The 19,365-nt window shown below is 45.3% G+C and overlaps 1 protein-coding gene across 1 annotated transcript in view; it reads right to left on the reverse strand.

The window, feature by feature from the left end:
* Positions 1-18,170, reverse strand: part of LOC123774003 (calcium-activated chloride channel regulator 1) — a 39,655-nt gene extending 21,485 nt beyond the window's left edge. The window contains exon 1 of the mRNA XM_045768060.2: positions 17,542-18,170. Within this exon, the coding sequence (XP_045624016.2) occupies positions 17,542-17,715 (174 nt within the window). The 5' untranslated portion in view covers positions 17,716-18,170. The remainder of the gene's footprint in view (positions 1-17,541) is intronic.
* Positions 18,171-19,365: the final 1,195 nt, after the last annotated feature.

Here is a 19,365-nt window from a genome sequence, read left to right on the forward strand (position 1 = left end):
AACAATCTAATTTTTTCTTGTTTCTTTTTTGTTTCTTTTTTCAAGGTTCTTTCGACTTGAAATGGTTACTATCCACACCTGGAGTATACGCAGTACCAACTACTTCAAGTAACTACCCAAATAATGTCAAGTAACTACCCAAATAATGTCAAGTTAACTAGTAATTAATAGTCTAGGTTTGTTCCCCAAAGAGGAACAGAGGTACAGAGGTAGCCTATTTACTTGACCAACTTATTAGATAATATCGCTCTTGGGTTGAGGGGGGGGGGTTAAGCTAGGCAAACATGTTTGGGTCTATCCATATGGTAGTTCCTGGGATCAGTGTCACCCGCGGCACGGTCTCTAGGTCTGGAGGACATGGTTGGCCAAGCGTCAGGTGCCGCTGAATGTTGTCATGTGTAACAACCACGTCCCAGTTGGCAATATTTATCCCTCTGAAGCGCATAGAATTATTTCAGGCAGATATGTAATCAATCTCTAAAATATTTTCCAAATATAATTATAATGTATTTCTGTCAGCCACATACTTCAGTACTGACAATAATGTTATTTAATCTTCCCCCGCGACACCTACACATTCCCAACACCTACATCCATCCTTCCGGTCTAATCTCTCGACCCCATCCAGCGTCTTCCGTCATGTTTACATACGTCCAGGCTCCCTTCAACACCTATTTACCTTGAACCTTCTCTCCCCCGCAGGGTAAGTGTGCGCCAGGCGAGGAGAGTGGAGGACAGGTGCCAGACTGTCGGCACTGCTGGACAGGTGAGAAAGAGACTGGTCATTGTTGACAGGCGAGACATTGGTTATTTTGGACAGGTGTGAGACAACAGGTACTGCTGCACAGGTGATAAAGAGACCGTCCGTCTAATTGCAATATTAGGTGCCCATTTAGGTTATTAGGTTAATTAGGTGCCTATTTAGAATTCTCTAAAACAAATAACTCTGCTCATGAACGTGTCAACAATGGGTACCACACAACTTCTGATTATGAACAGACTTTGGCTGGCTCCGCCGTCATCTTCGTCTCGCCAGTGCACAAAGGCCCGCGAATTAGCAAATGGACGAAGTGCTACGGGATCCGTCGTCCCTTTGTGAGGACGAGCCCTTATCTGAAGCTAGGATCTGTCGCCGTCACTGACACACTGCGCTGCCAATTGGCGACGTTGGCGATTCGTATCGGCTGACCGCAGGGGAGTCGCTCGCGGCCAAGCTGGATCTATAAAATCCTACTACTCAAGATTTAGAAGATTGAACTTGTTCCAGCACCACCATTGGTCGCTACATCATCGAGGACGGCGGTACTTAGTCTGGAATGCCCTGATATCAACATAGACCAACTGTGACCAAACTGCATTGCATTTAGAACATTAAATATGAAAACTAAAAATTAATATTATCTGCCGTAATCAACCAATGTTATTTTTAATATCGATCCGTTTTCTGTTTGTGGTTTAGTTTTTTGTTGTGATTATTCAATTCCTCGGGGTAACTAAGCTACAATTTAATGTACACAATTAGGACAAAACGAAATCACGGTGTTAATTAACCTTGCGACGGCAGGTTGTGGGGTTGCCTATGTTTTATTTCTGACTTGCAAACCTCATTTTAATTTGACTCGATAAACCATGAACTGTCCCAGCAACCTGCACACTTCAAATAATCGTAAAACACAACGAATAACACAACACAAACAAAATAACAAAAAAAAGAGGGTCCAACGCCTTCAACATCCATCATATCGTATATAATAAAGGTGAATGCCACCAAACGCACCAAAACAAATGCCTATACATAGCTGTATCGGCGACCAGAGCATGGATACAGCGGTCTTCTGTGCTTTATGAAAGGTCATGACCACTACAGCGACTGGTTGAGCGGGGACTCTCTCTATGGTCTAGTGGCAGGTGTGTGTGCGGCAGACTATAAACGCCCTGACCCTGGCCCTTATGGCGGTAGTAGGTCCACAATGGCGTGACCTGACGACCACCCCCACGTGGGGGGACACTCGGCTTTCTATGATTGGCGGAAAGGCCAGTCAGGGGTATAGATGACTTTTTAATAGTGCGTAGCGTCGTTTTGTTTACCCTCCCTCCCTGGTCTTGTATTTACCAGCTATGGTCCTCTAGTTAACACGCTCACCGAAACATTATTCGTGCTTCTATGTTATTGTATGTGGGCTCAGGAGCAGGCTTCTGACATTAGTGGGAGGGATGTGCTTCTGTAATATTTCAGATTATTTTGATGTGATTCTCGGTGCCTTATCACCCGCCACCACAATAGCTTAGTGACCAACCAGCAAGTATACCGTAATCCTGAGCATAAGCAGGCCGAAAGTAAACTCAAGAGTATATACTCCGGTGTGAAGTGAGAGGGTAACCAGCACGTTGGGACTGCAAACAATGCGGCTGGTTCCAGGGAAATCATTTTATCATTTACTGCAAACTCATACTGATGTAATATAGCTTTTAGAACTTAAGAACCTAAGAATCAGGGGAAACGGCAGAATGCCTTTTGGTCCATACGAGGGAGCTCCTATTTATATCTACTCAAACACATTTCATATGTACGTCAAACCTATGTTTGAAACAATTAAGGGATCCTACTTCTATTGTGTTACAAAGTTGGCTGGTCCAAAACCTGAACACGAAAATACGACTACATGAGACCAGGAGGCATGGCAGGATATGCAGAATACCCCCGTTGAAGAGCAGTATGCAACAGGTACTCTGAGAGAGAACTCTTATCAACTTTAGAGGCCCGAGACTGTTCAACACGCTTCCCTTACACATAAGGGGCATAACTGGTCGACCACTCACAGTGTTCAAGAGAGAACTTGATAAACACCTCCAAAGGATACCACGCTCGAGAGAGAGCGAGCGAGAAAGAGAGAGAGAGAGATATCGAACATAGCTGGGTGATGCTGTGCTGAGGCCAACGTAGCGTGCTGGGAGTAGCGGTACGCGGCTATGTTAATTGCACTCAGAGCCGCTGGAGGCGCTGCACCGGCGGTCTCACCCACAAAAACATCACTTATGAACCGGGCCATCAATTCTCCAACCGGTTTCTACTGCCTAGCTACGCGACAGCTTTCATATGGCCGGTAGCGATCAACGCGGTGAAACAATTTTCATTATAATCCCCCTCCCACCAACTAAATAAAAGCTATTCTCTCACCTTCATTTGGTCATAAATGTATAAGTAACTCCACAAATGAAATTCCAATAGTCTGCTTGATAGGGTTCTGGGAGTTCTACTCCCCAAGCCCGGCCCGAGGCCAGGCTTGACATATGAGAGCTTGCTTCACCAAGCTGTTGCTTGGAGCCCACATATCCACCATAGCCCGGTTGGTCCGGCACTTCTTGAAGAAAACTATCTAGTTTTCTCTTGAAGATGTCTACGATTGCTCCGGCAACATTTCTTATAGTCGCTGAGAGGGTGTTGAACAACCGCGGACCTCTGGTATTTATACAGTGTTCTCTGATTGTGCCTATGACACCTCTGCTCTTCACTGGTTCAGTAATGCATTTTCTTTCATATCGTTCACTCCAGTACGTTGTTATTTTACTGTGTAGATTTGGGACCTGGCTCTCCAGTATTTTCCACGTGTATATTATTTGATATCTCACTAGTCTCGTTTCTAGTGAGTACATTTGGAGAGCTTTGAGACGATCGCAATAATTTAGGTGCTTTATTGCGTCTATGTATGCCGTATATGTTCTCTGTATTCCTCTATTTCAGCAATCTCTCCTGCTCTGAAGGAGAAGTGAGAAGTGAAGTGAGTAAAGACGGGACAGCACAAATAATTTGAATAGTATAACCATTGTGATGGAATCCCTGGATTTGAAAGTTCTCGTTATCTATCCTATCATTTTTCTGACTGGCGCAATATTTTCTTTTGTCCAGTCGAAAACTTTATTAATATCTACCGTTGACTGCTAATAGCTACATTCTACTGTATTATCAAATAGAACCTTTACATAGCTTAAAAACTTTTGAACATAAGTAGTAAAACAACTTAAAATATACAGTATATGTGTTTTAGGGTTAGGCGTTAGCCTTGGGTTTTAGGGTTAGCCTTGGTAGGCTCCCTGGAGAATATGGAGCATGTAAAACATTAGTGTGGGAGGTCAGAGTGTGGGGTGGGAGGTCAGAGTGTGGGGTGGGAGGTCAGAGTGTGTGGGGTGGGAGGTCAGAGTGTGGGGGGGGGTCTGTGTGTGTGGGGTGGGAGGTCAGAGTGTGGGGTGGGACCATGACAGACAGGCTACTACTGGTCGGCTCGTCTGTTATATCATGTTGCAGGCGGTGCGGTGTAAGGCAGTCACTCCACACACTCACTCCTCACCCGCTGCCTGCACTCTCTTCACTCACGCCTACACTACAAGGGTCAACAACCTGACCAACGGTACTCCCACAAGACAAGGACCTAACCTAACCATCAAACATCAATTCCCATCCGAGATATTATTAATGGCGCGATCCAGCCGCCCCGAGAGGCGTACTAAAGTTCATTTTCCATGCTGACATCACTAGCCGCGTCCCCCTCCCCCAACCGCCTGCCCCCCCCCCCCTCCCCTTCCATTTCTCTCAGCTCAGAGAAGCAAACGTCTCATGCTAATTAGAACTTGGTCCGGCCCAGCTTACCAAGAGGCTTTGAATGGTAATAATTGCAAGGAAAAAGGAAGAATTGCAAGAAAAGGGGGAAGAATTGCAAGGACAAAGATATTTCCTAGCAGAAAGCCTTTATATTTCAGGCCACATACATACATACATACATACATACATACATACATACATACATACATACATACATACATTCTAGGTCAGTGTGGAAGCCTAATCCTTGGTTTAATGTGGAAGCCAAATTTGAAAAATATTAATTTAATATATATAAATTAATTAATTTTAAATTGAAAAATATACAAATTTTATCCAGTTTTGTTTCTCTAATACGTGCAAAGACCAAATAACACAAGCCAAATGAAATGCTGATAGTACCCTTGTATTCCTGACTACGCTCGTTCATTAGGCCTACCTACACTAGCTCGTTTACAATTTAGAATAGTCATTATCTTGAGATAATTTCATTATCTTGAGTCGTGTTTCGACATTTCAAAAAACGCTGATCAAGACGAGTACATCGTGAACGTACGATCACTCACAATAAAGGCTAGTTTTACACGGGTTCGATTCTCAGAACTAATGTTGGGGAAGATGGGGAGTGGGTAGGGATAGTGATATTCCTCACCACTCATGGATGGGGATGGTCGATTCCCCATTCCTCTTGGGGAAGATGGGGAGTGGGGTAGGGATAGTGATATTCCTCACTGCTCCCCCGTCCCTACCCTCCACCCCCTGGTAACTTGAGGCTAGGCTGCGGTGGGCCCGGAAACCAATGGAGAGCCGCAGCCACCGCCTCCCGCACGGCCTCCACTCCCCTTTCACGGCCGCACCGCCGCCTCCGGGATCCTGCGGCTGCTTCAGGCAGGGCTCTCATGGGAACCTGGCTCTCCTGAAGGGGCATACAGGGATTATGAGCGACTTTCACACAGTCGACAAACACTGGAGACGCAGGACGTCCTGGCCAGGATGTTGCCTCTCACCACCTACACTTTCCTCCTCATTCCTCCATCCAGATATAGAGAATAGATGGTTATCTTGAGATGACTCAAGAGATATCTTAGAGATGATTTCGGGGCTTAGCGTCCCCGCGGCCCGGTCCTCGACCAGGCCTCCTTTTTGTTACACAACCCGAGGAAGCAGCCCGTAGTAGCTGTCTAACTCTCAGGTACCTATTTACTGCTAGGTAACAGGGGCATCAGGGTGAAATAAACTTTTTGCCCATTTGTCTCCGCCTCCACCTGGGGATCGAACCCGGAACCTCAGGACTACGAATCCGAAGCACTGTCCACTCAGCTGTCAGGCTCTCAAGTCTATATCTATCTATATCTAGATACACAAAAAGGGAGACAGGAAGGAGGAAGGCAGGCATCGAGGGAAGTAGACAGAGAAAGGGAGTTATAGAAGAATAGATAGAAGACAGTAAGAAGCTAGGTGGGCAGCAGGCAGGGAGGGAGGAAGAGAATGGAGGGAGGCAGGGAGGGAGGAAGAGAATGGAGGGAAGCAGGGAGAGAGGAAGAGAATGGAGGAAGGCAGGGAGGGAGGAAGAGAATGGAGGGAGGAAGAGAATGGAGGGAGGGAGGGAGGGAGGGAGGGAGGGAGGGAGGGAGGGAGGGAGGGAGGAAGAGAATGGAGGGAGGGAGGGAGGAGTGTTAACAATAAGGAGGTTGTAAGGAGCGCAGGTATCAACACGACCATCTCTGATACCATCAATTAAAGAATGACGTGCAAAAATGACTCCTTTATATAGCTTCTGCTCGCGTTCGTCTCAGTGTCAGGCACGGCCAGATATGCTGGAGGCTGGTAGCTCTGCTGTATTCACCTAGTTGTGCTTGCGTGGGTTGAGCTCTGCTATTTCGGCCCGCCTCTCAACTGTCAATCAATCAATTAACTGTTACTAACTACTACTAACTAATTTATACACACACACACACCAAGAAGCAGCCTGTAGCAGTTGTCTAACTCCTAGGTACCTATTTACTGCTAGGTAACAGGGGCATCAGGGTAAGAGAAACTGCTCATTTTTGTTTCCGCCGGCGCCGGGAATCGAACCCCGGACCACAAGACTACGTATCCAGCGTGCTGTCCACTCAGCCGCCTGCTGTGTTGGAGAAGCTCTGCTATGTTAGGGGTGTTGTGTTGGGCTGTGGCGGTGGTATGGTTGAGCCACTGACTTATGGTTGTGACTTTGGAGAGGCGCCAACTCCCCAGGATCTGGGGATCCTGGTGTTGCACTCCATGTTGCAATTCTTTTGACCATGTCGTGGTAGAGTTGACTAAGGCGCGTCTGGGAACACTCAGCGCATAGGTTCGAACCCTCGCCAAGGCCTTTGTGGATTTGTTCACCAGAGACTACTGTGAGGGCGTTCTGGGGTGTGGGCGCGACCTGGGGCCAGAGTCACGAAGCAGTTACGCAAGTAATTACGAACGTGTACATCTTTCCTCAATCTTTGATGACTTTGGTTACATTTATTAAACAGTTTACAACCATGAAAACTTGCCCATCAGCTGTTGTTATTGTTATAAACAGCCTCCTGGTGCTTCGGAGCTCATTAACTGGTTAATAAGGGTAAACAAAGCAGCCAAACATTGAGAAAAGATGTACAAGTTCGTAAGTGCTTGCGTAACTGCTTCGTGAATCTGGCCCCTGGACAACAGTGCAGGTGTCTGTTGGACATGGTGGACCATCACTTCTCTTGATCTTTAGTCTACTGGCGCTGTCATGATCGAGTCTTTTGTTTTAGTGTTGGGCATAAAGGATCACCTATTTCTGGAGGCTGTCGTAGCCACCATAATAGTTTACCGACCACCTGCGAGTATACTTTAATCCTAAACATACTTGTCACACTCTTGTCATGTCAAGGTTCTAATTCATTGTATAAACACCACGAAGGGTAAACCTTTTGGTGTACAAATCCTTGTTGCTGCTGCTGCTGGTATTTATAGAACTATCTGGTAATTCCGTTTGGAACTACTAGTACACTGTTATCTTGAGGTTATCGTCTTGAGATGATTTCAGGGCTTAAGCGTTCCCCGCGGCAACAACCCCCCCCCCCTCCCCAGGAAGCAGCTCGTAGCACCTGTCTAACCCCCCCCCCCCCCCCCTAGGTATCTATTTACTGCTGGGTAACGGGCATCAGGGTGAAAGAAACTCTGCCCATTTATTTCCGCCTCCGGATAGGATCGAACCCGGAACCTCAGGACTACGAATCCGAAGCGCTGTCCACTCAGCTGTCAGGCCCCTGGTTATCAGCCCCTGTTGCTGAAGTTTCTTCAAGGATTACCCAAACCAAAGTGATGTAAGGTTTCGAAGCTCATAAATTGTTTGATAAATGTAAACAAAGATAATGTTTAATCGATGTTATTGTTGAAAGATTTACAGGTTTCGTAAGAGGTTGTGTAAAGATTCCCGATAAATCCTGGCACTGATTATCTGAAGCCTCTCAAAGATTACTTGGGCTGGACGGTTAAGCGACTGTCTCCCTTCATGCAGGTCGGCGTTCAATCCCCGACCGTTCAAGTAGTTGGGCACCATTCCTTCACCATGTCCCATCCCAAATCCTTCCATTCTGTTCCCTTCCCAGTGCTATATAGTCGTAATGACCTTGCGCTTTCCCCCGATAATTCCCTCCCTCCCCTCTCAAAGAAACAATCCTCAGATTAGTTATGCGGTTAAGAAACTAGAACTATTATAAACTCATGCCCTATCTAAAGAATATTTATATACTCTTAACCAGCAAATATTTTATATAGCCCAATGAGAGAATATTTTATAGCCTAAAATAATATTTTATATAGCCTAATAAGAGAATATTTTATATAGCCTAATAAGAGAATATTTTATATAGCCTGATAAGAGAATATTTTGTATAACCTAATAAGAGAATATTTTATATAGCCTAATAAGAGAATATTTTGTATAGCCTAATAAGAGAATATTTTATGTAGCCTAATAAGAGAATATTTCATATAGCCTAAAATATTTTATATAGCCTAAAATAATATTTTATACAGCCTAATAAGAGTTTATATAGCCAAATGAGAGAATATTTTATATAACCTAACCAGAAAATATTTGTATTGCCAAACGAGATAACGTTTGAGAACCAACGTTCTCAAACGAGAACGTTGGTTCTCTTTTTTTATAAGAGAAGGTATATAATTAATATTGGTATAGTGATTGAGGAGGAACCAACACCTCAGAAGAGGTACGAGACCCACAAGCACACAGGCGCGCCAGGAAACCCTTAAATTGGCGAAGAGAACAGTGATAAAACTATTAATTGTCCCCGATAGGAACAGTTTTGCGCCCCCTCGGGTCGCCGCTTCCGTCTGGCAGGTCGAAAGGTGCAAGTCAACCTGTAGGTCGAGAGGTTCTTTATACCTATACAGTATTATTACTTTTATTTGGGAGAAAACGGCACTTTTGGTTATGTTAAAATTTGACGAGTGGGACTTTTGGCTCGGCTGAAGCTTGGATGAGTGTAGGCTCAAGATGGGTCGCTGGAAACCTTGCTGTGATTCACAGTCAGCTGCGAGCAGCCGCACTCAACAGTCCAGATAACCAGACCATCACCAAGGAGGCCTGGTCAGAGACCGGGCCGCGGGAACGTTCATCCATCAAAAGGTAACCTCGAGGTAGATAAGGTAGACGGTTTTGCTAGCCTCTGCTTTACGTAAAGTCGGTCTCTCCCGGTAAGGCTGAACCTCCCACCTTCTCTATCGTGGTTACCCATTTCGTTTATAGAGTAGCCTCTGTGTGGGCAGCGTCGGGAAGATGCTATGGGTGGTAGAGTGTGCGTGTTGCGTGAGCAGAGCGTGCCTGCGTGCGTGACAGCGAGAGAGGGTGCCGCTTAAGGGCAACTCCACGCTTAATTGCAGTGGGAGAAAGTCACCTGGATGATGGTTTAAGAGCTGTGGGCTGTGGTGGTGGTGGATGCGGCGTGTGGCCGGCCCGCTCACTCTGGGAAGGGTGAACCTGCCGTCACGGAAGCGATGCTCACGCCAACACACGCTCAGTTATTCATTCATTTGGTTAAAGGAGCCCAGAAAAATATTCGTACCCTGTACGGGTGGTTAACAAGTGGATTGTACCTGGATGGGGTTCTGGGAGTTCTACTCCCCAAGCCCGGCCCGGGAACCAGGCTCGACTCTTGAGAGCTTGGTCCAAACGGCTTGAGGTGGAATACCACCTCAATACCATACCAGATGGAAGTGGTTCACAACAGCGGTCGCCAACGTTTTTGACCTCACGGACCACTAAATTCATAATTTTAAATCCCGCGGACCACTAATATGAAGTGGTCCGCAGATACGGACCACAGTCAGATTTGAAGCCCATACCTCTCAATCAGGCTATTTAGCACAATTTTCCATGACTTCTGATATGGTGAAGAGTGATTTTAGTGTGCTGCTTTAGAGCCTGTTCCTCTAATATAGTCCAGATGTAAGTTACCCCCAACTTCTCCCACTACCCTCCTCTGGTGTGCCCAGAAGGTTCACGTCCGAGGCGGCGTGTCTCTTGGGTGGCTTAATCTTTAAACCCGCCCGAAAGTTAAACCCCCCTCACCTGAACTCACCAATCCATCCAAAACCAGCCTTAATTATCAATCGAGGCGGCGGGCTATGGTTAAATCCTCTTCAAACCCTGTCAGGCCCAACACTGACGTGTCTCCCAACATTAGTAGTGGTGCAGTCATCTGGAGGATACAGCCTTCATGTAAACTGCACCTACCATCAAGAAGAAGAATAAGGTTAAGTCTTACCTTGAGATGGTTTCCCGGGCTTAGCGTCCCCACAGCCCGGTCCTCGACCAGGCCTCCGTCACAAGGCCTCCAGCCCTCTTACACAAGACAGTTCGACAAAGCTCGTTTTGATCGTCACACCCGCGTATATCGTTAGGTAAAGTTGTATTAGCCAAGATTAAGCCGTGTTACGGGAGGTTAGGTTAGTTTCGTTGAAAGGTAAATAATGAAAGAATTAGAGACGAAAAAAAAGAGAGAAGCGGAGGAGGAAGAGAAGAGGCAGGTCTATCAGTCTGTCTGCTGGAGATAGTGGATCTCTCCGTCCCCGTCCCCGTCCCCGTCCCCCCCCCTCACCCAACCAGTTACCATGCCCCGCCGGAAGTGACATTGCGGCCAAGATGGCGCGCCAACCGTATAACGTTGGAAGATGTCATTTCCCAGACCCTGTTGTTATTCATTCTACAGTGCTGTTGCCATCCCCCTTACACTGTTGTCATGTAATGAGAGAAAGAGAACGAGAGGAGAGAGTGAACGAGAAAGAGTGCGGGAGCTAGGAGAGATAAAGGGAGCACGAGCAAGAGAGGAGAGGAGAGCGGGAGCGAGAGAAGAAAAAGAGCGCGAGCGAGAAGAAAAAGAGCGGGAGCGAGGAGAGAAAACGCGAGGGAGAGCTAGCAAGTGTGACTGAGCGAAGGTAGTAAGGCACTACACCCATACATACTCCCAGTTCTTCCACTCTACACACCCACACACAGACTCACCACCCCTCTACACGCCAAGTGCTCCCCATTCATAACTTGACTCGCTTGGAGATCGATGGCGAAATTCAAGTCGTCAAGAATCCATTCTTTGCCCCCCCCCCCAGCTTCCCTAGAGGGATCTCGCCGCTTCCAGTGAGCTTCAAATTTCCAAATCATTACTCTCGAATGTCCGGGGATCATCAGTCATATGTAGATGACTGACCACGACAAGCTGTCTCCTGAACTAGACAAAATCCGGTTATCGTGTTGTATAGCTGTAAAAATAATGGATGAAAAAAAACAATCAGTGGAAGAGCAGTGCCTTCCCGAAGCAGAGGTGCCTACGGAGGCAGCAGAAACCTGACGCATACCGCTGACCATAACTGGCTACCACTAAGAGTGTAAGATTCCTAATCGAACATAGACTGTGCCTCCGTGGACAACCAGTCATTTGGGTCAGTAACGCCAAATGATAACCAGCGGTTTCTACTGCAATCATTGCATTAAATCAACTCTCTTAACCTGCCCTAAGGGTGTCACCAGTAATGCAGTTAAAAAGTAGCTTGGATAATCTCGGTCGAGACTCGCCTCAGGGCCCTGCCTGCCTGCCGTACCTCCTCGGGCTCGAGTCACTCGGAATCAAGTCCGTAATTGCTCTCTTTTGACCCCCGGCATTATAGCAACCGCGAAGAGATTTCATCCTGGGAACAAGAAATTCGTTCACGGCGCAACCCTGCACGCTCTGTCATCCGGGCGATATATTTTGGAACGCATCCAAAAGTTTCTACACGATGCTAAAACATCAAGATGAGCAGAGATGCCGAATACTTCGTTGTCGTAGAAATATGTATAAAGACACAAGGATACATGTACCGCCAACAGGACTACACTTCGCAAACTGCAGTGCGCCCCCCCCCCTTCCCTCTACCCAAAACACACATGAACTTCCTAAATAAACAAATGTGGGCAAACCTATGCCCAAAACCGCACCCCAAGTTGTACCCCGAAACTCCCCGAGTTGAGAAATTGGCGTTACAACGATAATAATGATTCCTTGCATCCCTTCTCGGGGCTCGGCTACCGGGGCCCCCGCTCTCCCAGAGGTCAACAACTTGCTACCAAAATTACCCGACCCCTACTGCCGCTGGAGGCTGACGGAGCGCCTCTGGAAAACCTCCACTGGACTCTTTTATCATGATACCCGTGAGGCTGTTGTGGTGACCGCAGGGGAAGGAGGGAGTGGAGTTGTGGTGACCGCGGGGGGGGGGGGGGGAGGAGGGAGTGGAGCTGGGGGAAAGCGCCAAGCCATTACGACTATTACAGCAAGGTGTATAGGATTGAAGACGTATTATATTGCATGTGCTTGTGAAGGCTCAGCCTAGCCTAGCAACCCTGATGAATGGGAGGGGTTCCGGGGGTGAATCATGGGAGTCTATGTTTCACTCGCGTGGAACGCTTTTTGCTCATCTGCTCTTTCCTTGAGTACTCCTTACTCACCGCTCTTTCATTGAGTACTCATCTTACCGAGTACTACCCTTAATCATGACAGGGGAAATTATCAGAATTATTAAAGTAATAGAGGAAATTATAGTAATAGTGAAAAGTGAGTGCCGAGTGGAATTATTAACCCTGTGAGTGGAATTATTAGTGTTGTGAGTGGAATTATTAAAAAGGTAATTAAGTCCCGAGTCCTCATTCAAATCCCCGCTACAATCACATTACCCCGTTTCCCGAGGAAGTCCTGACGCCCGCCCCTTCCCCCCACCAACAATCGCTCCCCCACCAACAATCGCTCCCCCACCAACAATCCTTCCCCCACCAACAATCCTTCCCCCACTACTGGGGGTCGCGGGAACTACCTAACCCCAGCAACACACTGAGGGGCCACGAGGACCTTCGTGCACGTATGCAAATTCTGATGTAGGGAAAAAGTGGTGGTTCATGACAGCCTGGAGACCGTAGTTATGGCCTGGGAATATTGTGGAGGATGAGGGTGCAGACCCAGGAGGTGAAGGTGGTGGAGGTGCGGGTAATGTGGGTGTGTGAGACTACCTCCACGCCCCCCTCCACCCACAACTCCTACTCGGTACGATCAGTGGAGGTAAAGATGGAGGAGAGGGGGAGCAAGTGGTACTGTATAGGTGGGAGTGATATTGTTGTAGGGATAGGAGCTGGAGGAATAGTTGAGGTAGAAGGGAGGGAGGTGTACAATCAGGGTTGCTGGTGAGGTGGGGGGGGGGGGGGTGAATGAGTTGGGGGTGCCGTGAGACTGGGCAGATGTGCTGAGGTTGGGTTTGATGTGCGGTGAGGTTAGCCTCAAGATGTGCTGAGAGGAGCTTTATATGTAGGATATCCGCGGGCAGCACCACACCTACCTTGCCTACAGGTAAGCAACTGGTGCAAAAACTGGTGTTCTTCGCCCAACACTGCCCCAGTAGTCAACTCACTTGGAACAGCAAATGTTCTAGTGTAGTAACCCATCTTTCACTTCATCCTTCACATACACACATAACTTCACAGTTCATAAGCCTACCATTAGCCTAAAATTCAAATTTCTTCCAGAATAAACAAGTCACAGTGGTGGTGGTGGTAGAGGCAGACTTCATACACAGTTTCAAATGTAGATTTGATAAGAGCCCAGTAGGCTCAAGAATCTGTACTCCAGTTTAGAGGCGGGACTAAACAGCCAAAGCTCAATCTCCGCAAGCACAACTAGATGAGTATAGTGCTGATGATCGCCGGCTGAATTGGCTATCAAATTTTTACAATTTAAATCCATAAATACAAGAATACATGACAAATAGGTGAGAAAATGTTACCTATTTACCCTATGGCGATTTAAGAGCTACTCTGGGCTCTGCCTAGGATGCCTGGATGCCTGGAGCATCAACCAACCTGGAGCATACCTGCTATGACCTGGTCAGTGAGGCTATTTGTGTTGGCAGCACGTAGGCTAGATATTACATCCTTACTAATCTGATAACTTCAATAGAAGCTTGTCAAGTTTTCTTGAAGGCTTCAACCCTTTGTTTTAACAAGATTAGACTGAGATAAAAAAAAACTAATCTTATTTTAAGCCAAGAACAAAATGAGCTTGTGTAACAACACAATTAACATGCGAAACAGAACACAATAATACAATGACCAGCGAGATAGAAGACAATAAAATGAACATGAGGCCGAACACAAACAGAAGATGAGAGGCAGGTCTTATTTATACCCAACTGTTTTTACTCTTTTTCTGGGCAAGCTTTCTTAGCGCCAGTCCCCAAGCTTCGAAGCCATTCACTTTAGCCTAGTGGCGCTACTTGTCCATCCAGTTATCCGACCATTCCACAGATCTGTTGTCAAACAATGCCTTTAGGCCTATCCCTTCCATGCCTAATTATATTATTCAACTTGAATACATTAATATTAATGTCTTTAACCATATTCAAACCCATGTTTATATCTGCTTGAATTATCTTTTGCGGACGTAATTATTAGTAAACTGTATCTGTAAGCTGTATTATACAGCTGTGTATAATTTAATTATTTCCGTTTTAAGGTTTAAATCCAATGAACTGCAAATACGAAGAAAGCAGCAAATTTACATTTTCAAATATTTTATGAACGGGTTTTATACAAAGCATAAAAATGATTGAAGAATATATAATGAAAAATACTCGTCTTGATGTGTGTACAAAGCAGAGTTGGACCATCCAACCTCGAGCCTAGTCTAAAAACCGACTGAACATTGCGTTAGGCTCCTGATAATTATTTGTTAAGTTGTACAAAGATTTACCTTTCCATGGCAAATTTTTATTGAAAAGGGATATAAACAAAAATAAATCCTTTACCATATACCTTTACTACCTCACCATATTCATTATTACCGACTAATAATCGTTCGGTCAAGTATTAGCTTAAGGTCTGTCAATCTCACAGGGGTTATAAGGCCTCCACAATACCTTCTCTTGCTATCATGTGAGATGGGGATTTCTTAGCGTTTCATAGGTAGCTCTTAACAATGCTTAGTCCCTCATGTAGTCTTGCGTTGCTTCATAAATGCAGAGTTAAATAAAAAATGCCTCGATTGATTAGTTTATTGGGCAGCGTCACTAGTGAACTTAAGACATATGCTCAGTATTCGTCAGTCACTCACCCTGTGAGTAAGCATATCATCATAAGGACAATATTGGGCAGGGTCATTCATTCTGAGTGAACATACCGCCATAGGGACAGTACTGGGCAGGGTCACTAATCTTACCACTATAACAGCATGTAAAGCAACCGGCACTAGGGAGCTATTTACTAATCAGTTTTACAGATCTAATAAACTTAAATCTTTAGCAATTAGATTGGTCATTTCTCCAAAACTAATATTTTCTAAAAGTATATTTCATATGTTGTAATTATTTATTATATCTATAAAATATGCTGCCCCCACACTTATACCCAGGCTAGGTTACATAAACCTCTAAATGATATAGAAGATGAAAAATTACACAATTGGACCGACCCCATTAACAGTGTCTCGACTCAACCAGATAACACATATTACCTCTATATTAAGATAAGAATGGGTAGTGCACGTTGTTATAGCGTCTCTGTGTCACTGAATGTGTCACTGAATGAATGAATGTGTCACTGAATGACACATAGGGCACGGAGACACATGATATATACCTAGTTATCCAATTGGAGGTAAATAACCAAGCCACATATCAAATGATGAGACGTCCTGGCCCCTTTTAAGGGATGAAACAGTCATCTCTTTCCCGTCACATGTGTGGGTTGGGTTCTTTGTTTTCAGCCAGAATATTGTGACTTGTTCTCTACAACTGGGTGTAGTTTCTGATGCGTAGATCGACCCCGATGTACGGCCACTGAGGGGGGGGGGGGTTGATAGCAGCGTTCAACCCCGTATGGTGGAAAATGTCGACCGAGAAGCTCAGGAAAAATGGTTTACAAAAATAGAATTTGAAGACATTGTTAAGAATAGTTACCCTTGATGGTAGTAGGGCGTGCTGAGCAAGAAGAAATATCAAAATGTTGAGTCTCTGACTAATGTGATATTGCTTCTGTGACTTAAAATGTGGGGAGGGTGAGGACAAAGCGATGTTGATTATCAATGAATTGATAAACCGCAGCCAAGTTCAGAGTCTGGGAACATAGAGGGGAAAAATACTGCGTCTAGTTTGTATTCCTCCCATGTTGGTGTTAATTGTTAATTTGGCAATGAAATACGTTCTAGAAGGACATCATGCTTTGTAACATAAGAATATAAGGATCTTATTATGATTTCACATGCATTATTCATTTCTTCCCATCATTGGAATTGAGAGGATTAATTCATTAGCTCCTTCGCTTCTCATTAATCTAATCGCCGAAGCTTCATTTGTCCCTGAAATTCTATCCCCAATACTCTGTAAGTTAACATCATATAATCATTATCTCAGTAACAGTATATCTTGAACTATGAGAATATTCTTGGGATTATTCTCATCGCTTCATTTTGTATCTTCTCTAACTTGTTTAGTCTGCCTTTACTAAAACCAGACATGACAGGGGCAGTATAATCAATAAGAGCTCTCACAGTATGCCATGTGATTACTACTGGAATGTTAAATATAGAATATGATTAATAATTGTGTATGCAGGCGATGAGTCACAATAACGTGGCTGAAGTATGTTGACCAGACCACACACTAGAAATTGAAGGGACGACGACGTTTCGGTCCGTCCTGGACCATTCTCAAGTCGATTGTCGACTTGAGATCACTTGAAAAATCAAGTGTAGTGTATTGGTTTGTGAGCCCCTTGAGGGACCTTATATAGACGAGGGTAGAAATAGCCTAAGTTACTCTATCCTTTTGAGATGTACTTTATTTTTTGTAATAAACTCACATGAACTTAAGCGGATAGGGGAGGGAGGCAAGAGTCGAAAACAAAAATCCCTTTAAATTATGTATATATCGTTATTTTTTAATTCGTTGTCAAAGCATCGTCTGTACGAAGTGACCTGTATCAGAGGCCGGAAACACAAAACTGGAGGAAACTCCTAATCTACACAAAAGACATAATTAAGACATGGAGGAAGTAGGGAAGGGCAAATTAAGTAAGAGTTGGAAAAAGGTATTGGACCTAATGATAATAGGTTCGTTAGGACGCACACTGAAACATTTTGTTTGGTTTCGGTCAGGAAACCAAGAAAACGAACTTCTTAAGAAAATGGTTTTGTAGCCTTTGGTCGTCGTTCTAAGGGCTCTACGCCTCGTTGAGTAACAATGGTTTTTTTTAATGTAACGAAGCGTATTCTTTGGTGGTCAGCGGACTGAGGCTACCACAACCGGAGGATGAACTCCCGTCCTCACTCCAACACTAGTGATACACCTGTTTATGGACAGATTGCATGCTGGGACTAACTAAAAAAAAAATTAATATTTATAACACTCACTTGAAGACCCTGTAGAAGTTCCTGGCAGAGGGAGACTGATAGGTTGTCTTCGAGTGCCACCACCACGCCCAGGTAGCCGTTGTCGCGGAGGACCACCGTCGAGGCTGAGGTGGAGAGTCCCACACTGGCTACCACAACACACCACAACAACCATTTATAATTTCTGAACGCCATCTTCGCTTAGGTCTCTTGATTTACTAAATAAGTTCATGTATCATTTCCTCTAATAATAATTCTGGAGAGTTTGAAGGTAGTCGATATGCGCCCCTGATGAGTGCGTGTACCACTGGGTCCCGTTAACCACTAGTGGTCAACGGTTTGGTTACAACGGTTAGTCCAGCCAGTAACCGCACGGGCACCACTAACCACACTTGCAAATGCCCTTTTATGTCACTAAAATCCAGAGTTTTAAAGTCCCTCCGTTCCTCTATCGGCTTGAGCGGAACACCAGACGATTAACAAATATATCGCGTGTTCACGAACTTGGTGATGCCTTCGAAATGTTGATAATGTCCCTCGTCTCTGAAGGTACACGAACACCACAGAGGCGCCTCGAGTCACGGAAGCCAGAAGCGGAAGACGAGACACCCTCACGCTCCGCGGGCACTAGCCAAACTGAGATCTTGAGACAGCCCGGGGAGGAGGATGCCGGGAGGTTGGTCACTCTCCGAGCATCCAACCACCGCGTAGAAAACGGAGATTTGTTTGGCCCGAGCACACACACACCCGCTGCCAGACGTACGATTACCATTTGTGTTTGATCATTGTGTAAACATTAGGTGTTAAATAGTAGGTGTTAAGTATATTTCAAGGCGTCACGTATATAGTTGAATATTGTTTTGTTTTGCAGTGACTTTATTATGTAATATGAAATGCATATCTTCACTTGCCTCAAGAATTACAACAGAAGTAGTAAACTTAAATCGATTAAAATACAAATAAAACCTCATGAATAGCAAAACACCGCATATACAAGATAAAAACAAACGTATATTCGTTTGTAAACACTCCTAGAGCAGACACATAGTAAAAGATTTAAAAAGTCCGACATAGCGAGATTGAAACGGCACTCGGAAAATTAAACTCCACCTCCCGCTCCAAGCGCCCCCCCCAGGCCCAATACCTCTCCTCGCCTCCCCCCCCCATTCCCCACACTCTCCCCAGTACCATTTTTTTTCTCCCCTTCTTTCCCTTCTCACCCCCTTTTCCCTTCCGCTCTTTCCTTCTCCCCATTCTCTTTCTCTTTCTACATCTCTTCTCCCTTTTTCTCCCTCCTCCATCTCTACTTCCTCATCTCCCTCCCCATCTCTACCTCCTCTTCTCCCACCACCAAGAGAAGCGAGAGAGGCCACAATAATGAGGGCGAGGTGTCAGGTGGCTTTAAAATATATGAGGGAAGGGTTACGTTGGCTCTTGATGAAGTAGGCTTATAAGGGGCGTTCGTAGGGCCAGGTTTTAGAACCTGGGTAAAAGTTAACTGTGATCTTGCCTACATGAGGAGGATCTCTGTGTATGGTTTTCAGAGGAAGTGATAGTAGGTCCAATTCCTGATGGCTAGGTGATAGTAGGTCCAATTCCTGATGGCTAGGTGATAGTAGGTCCAATTCCTGATGGCTAGGTGATAGTAGGTCCAATTCCTGATGGCTAGGTCGACAGGTACTGTATGGTGGCGAGGAGCTGAGTACTTTGTGACACTCCTCCATACGCGCGTCAAGTGCGTTACTAGTTAGTAACGCACTCAGAAGTGAATATACAGTAACTGTTTCGTTGGTGATGGTGATATCTATTTGTCCATAATGTTGGCAAATTCGAGCGTTACACAGT

Source organism: Procambarus clarkii, chromosome 91 (assembly GCF_040958095.1).
Source record: "Procambarus clarkii isolate CNS0578487 chromosome 91, FALCON_Pclarkii_2.0, whole genome shotgun sequence".
NCBI classification, from domain to species: Eukaryota; Metazoa; Arthropoda; class Malacostraca; order Decapoda; family Cambaridae; genus Procambarus; species Procambarus clarkii.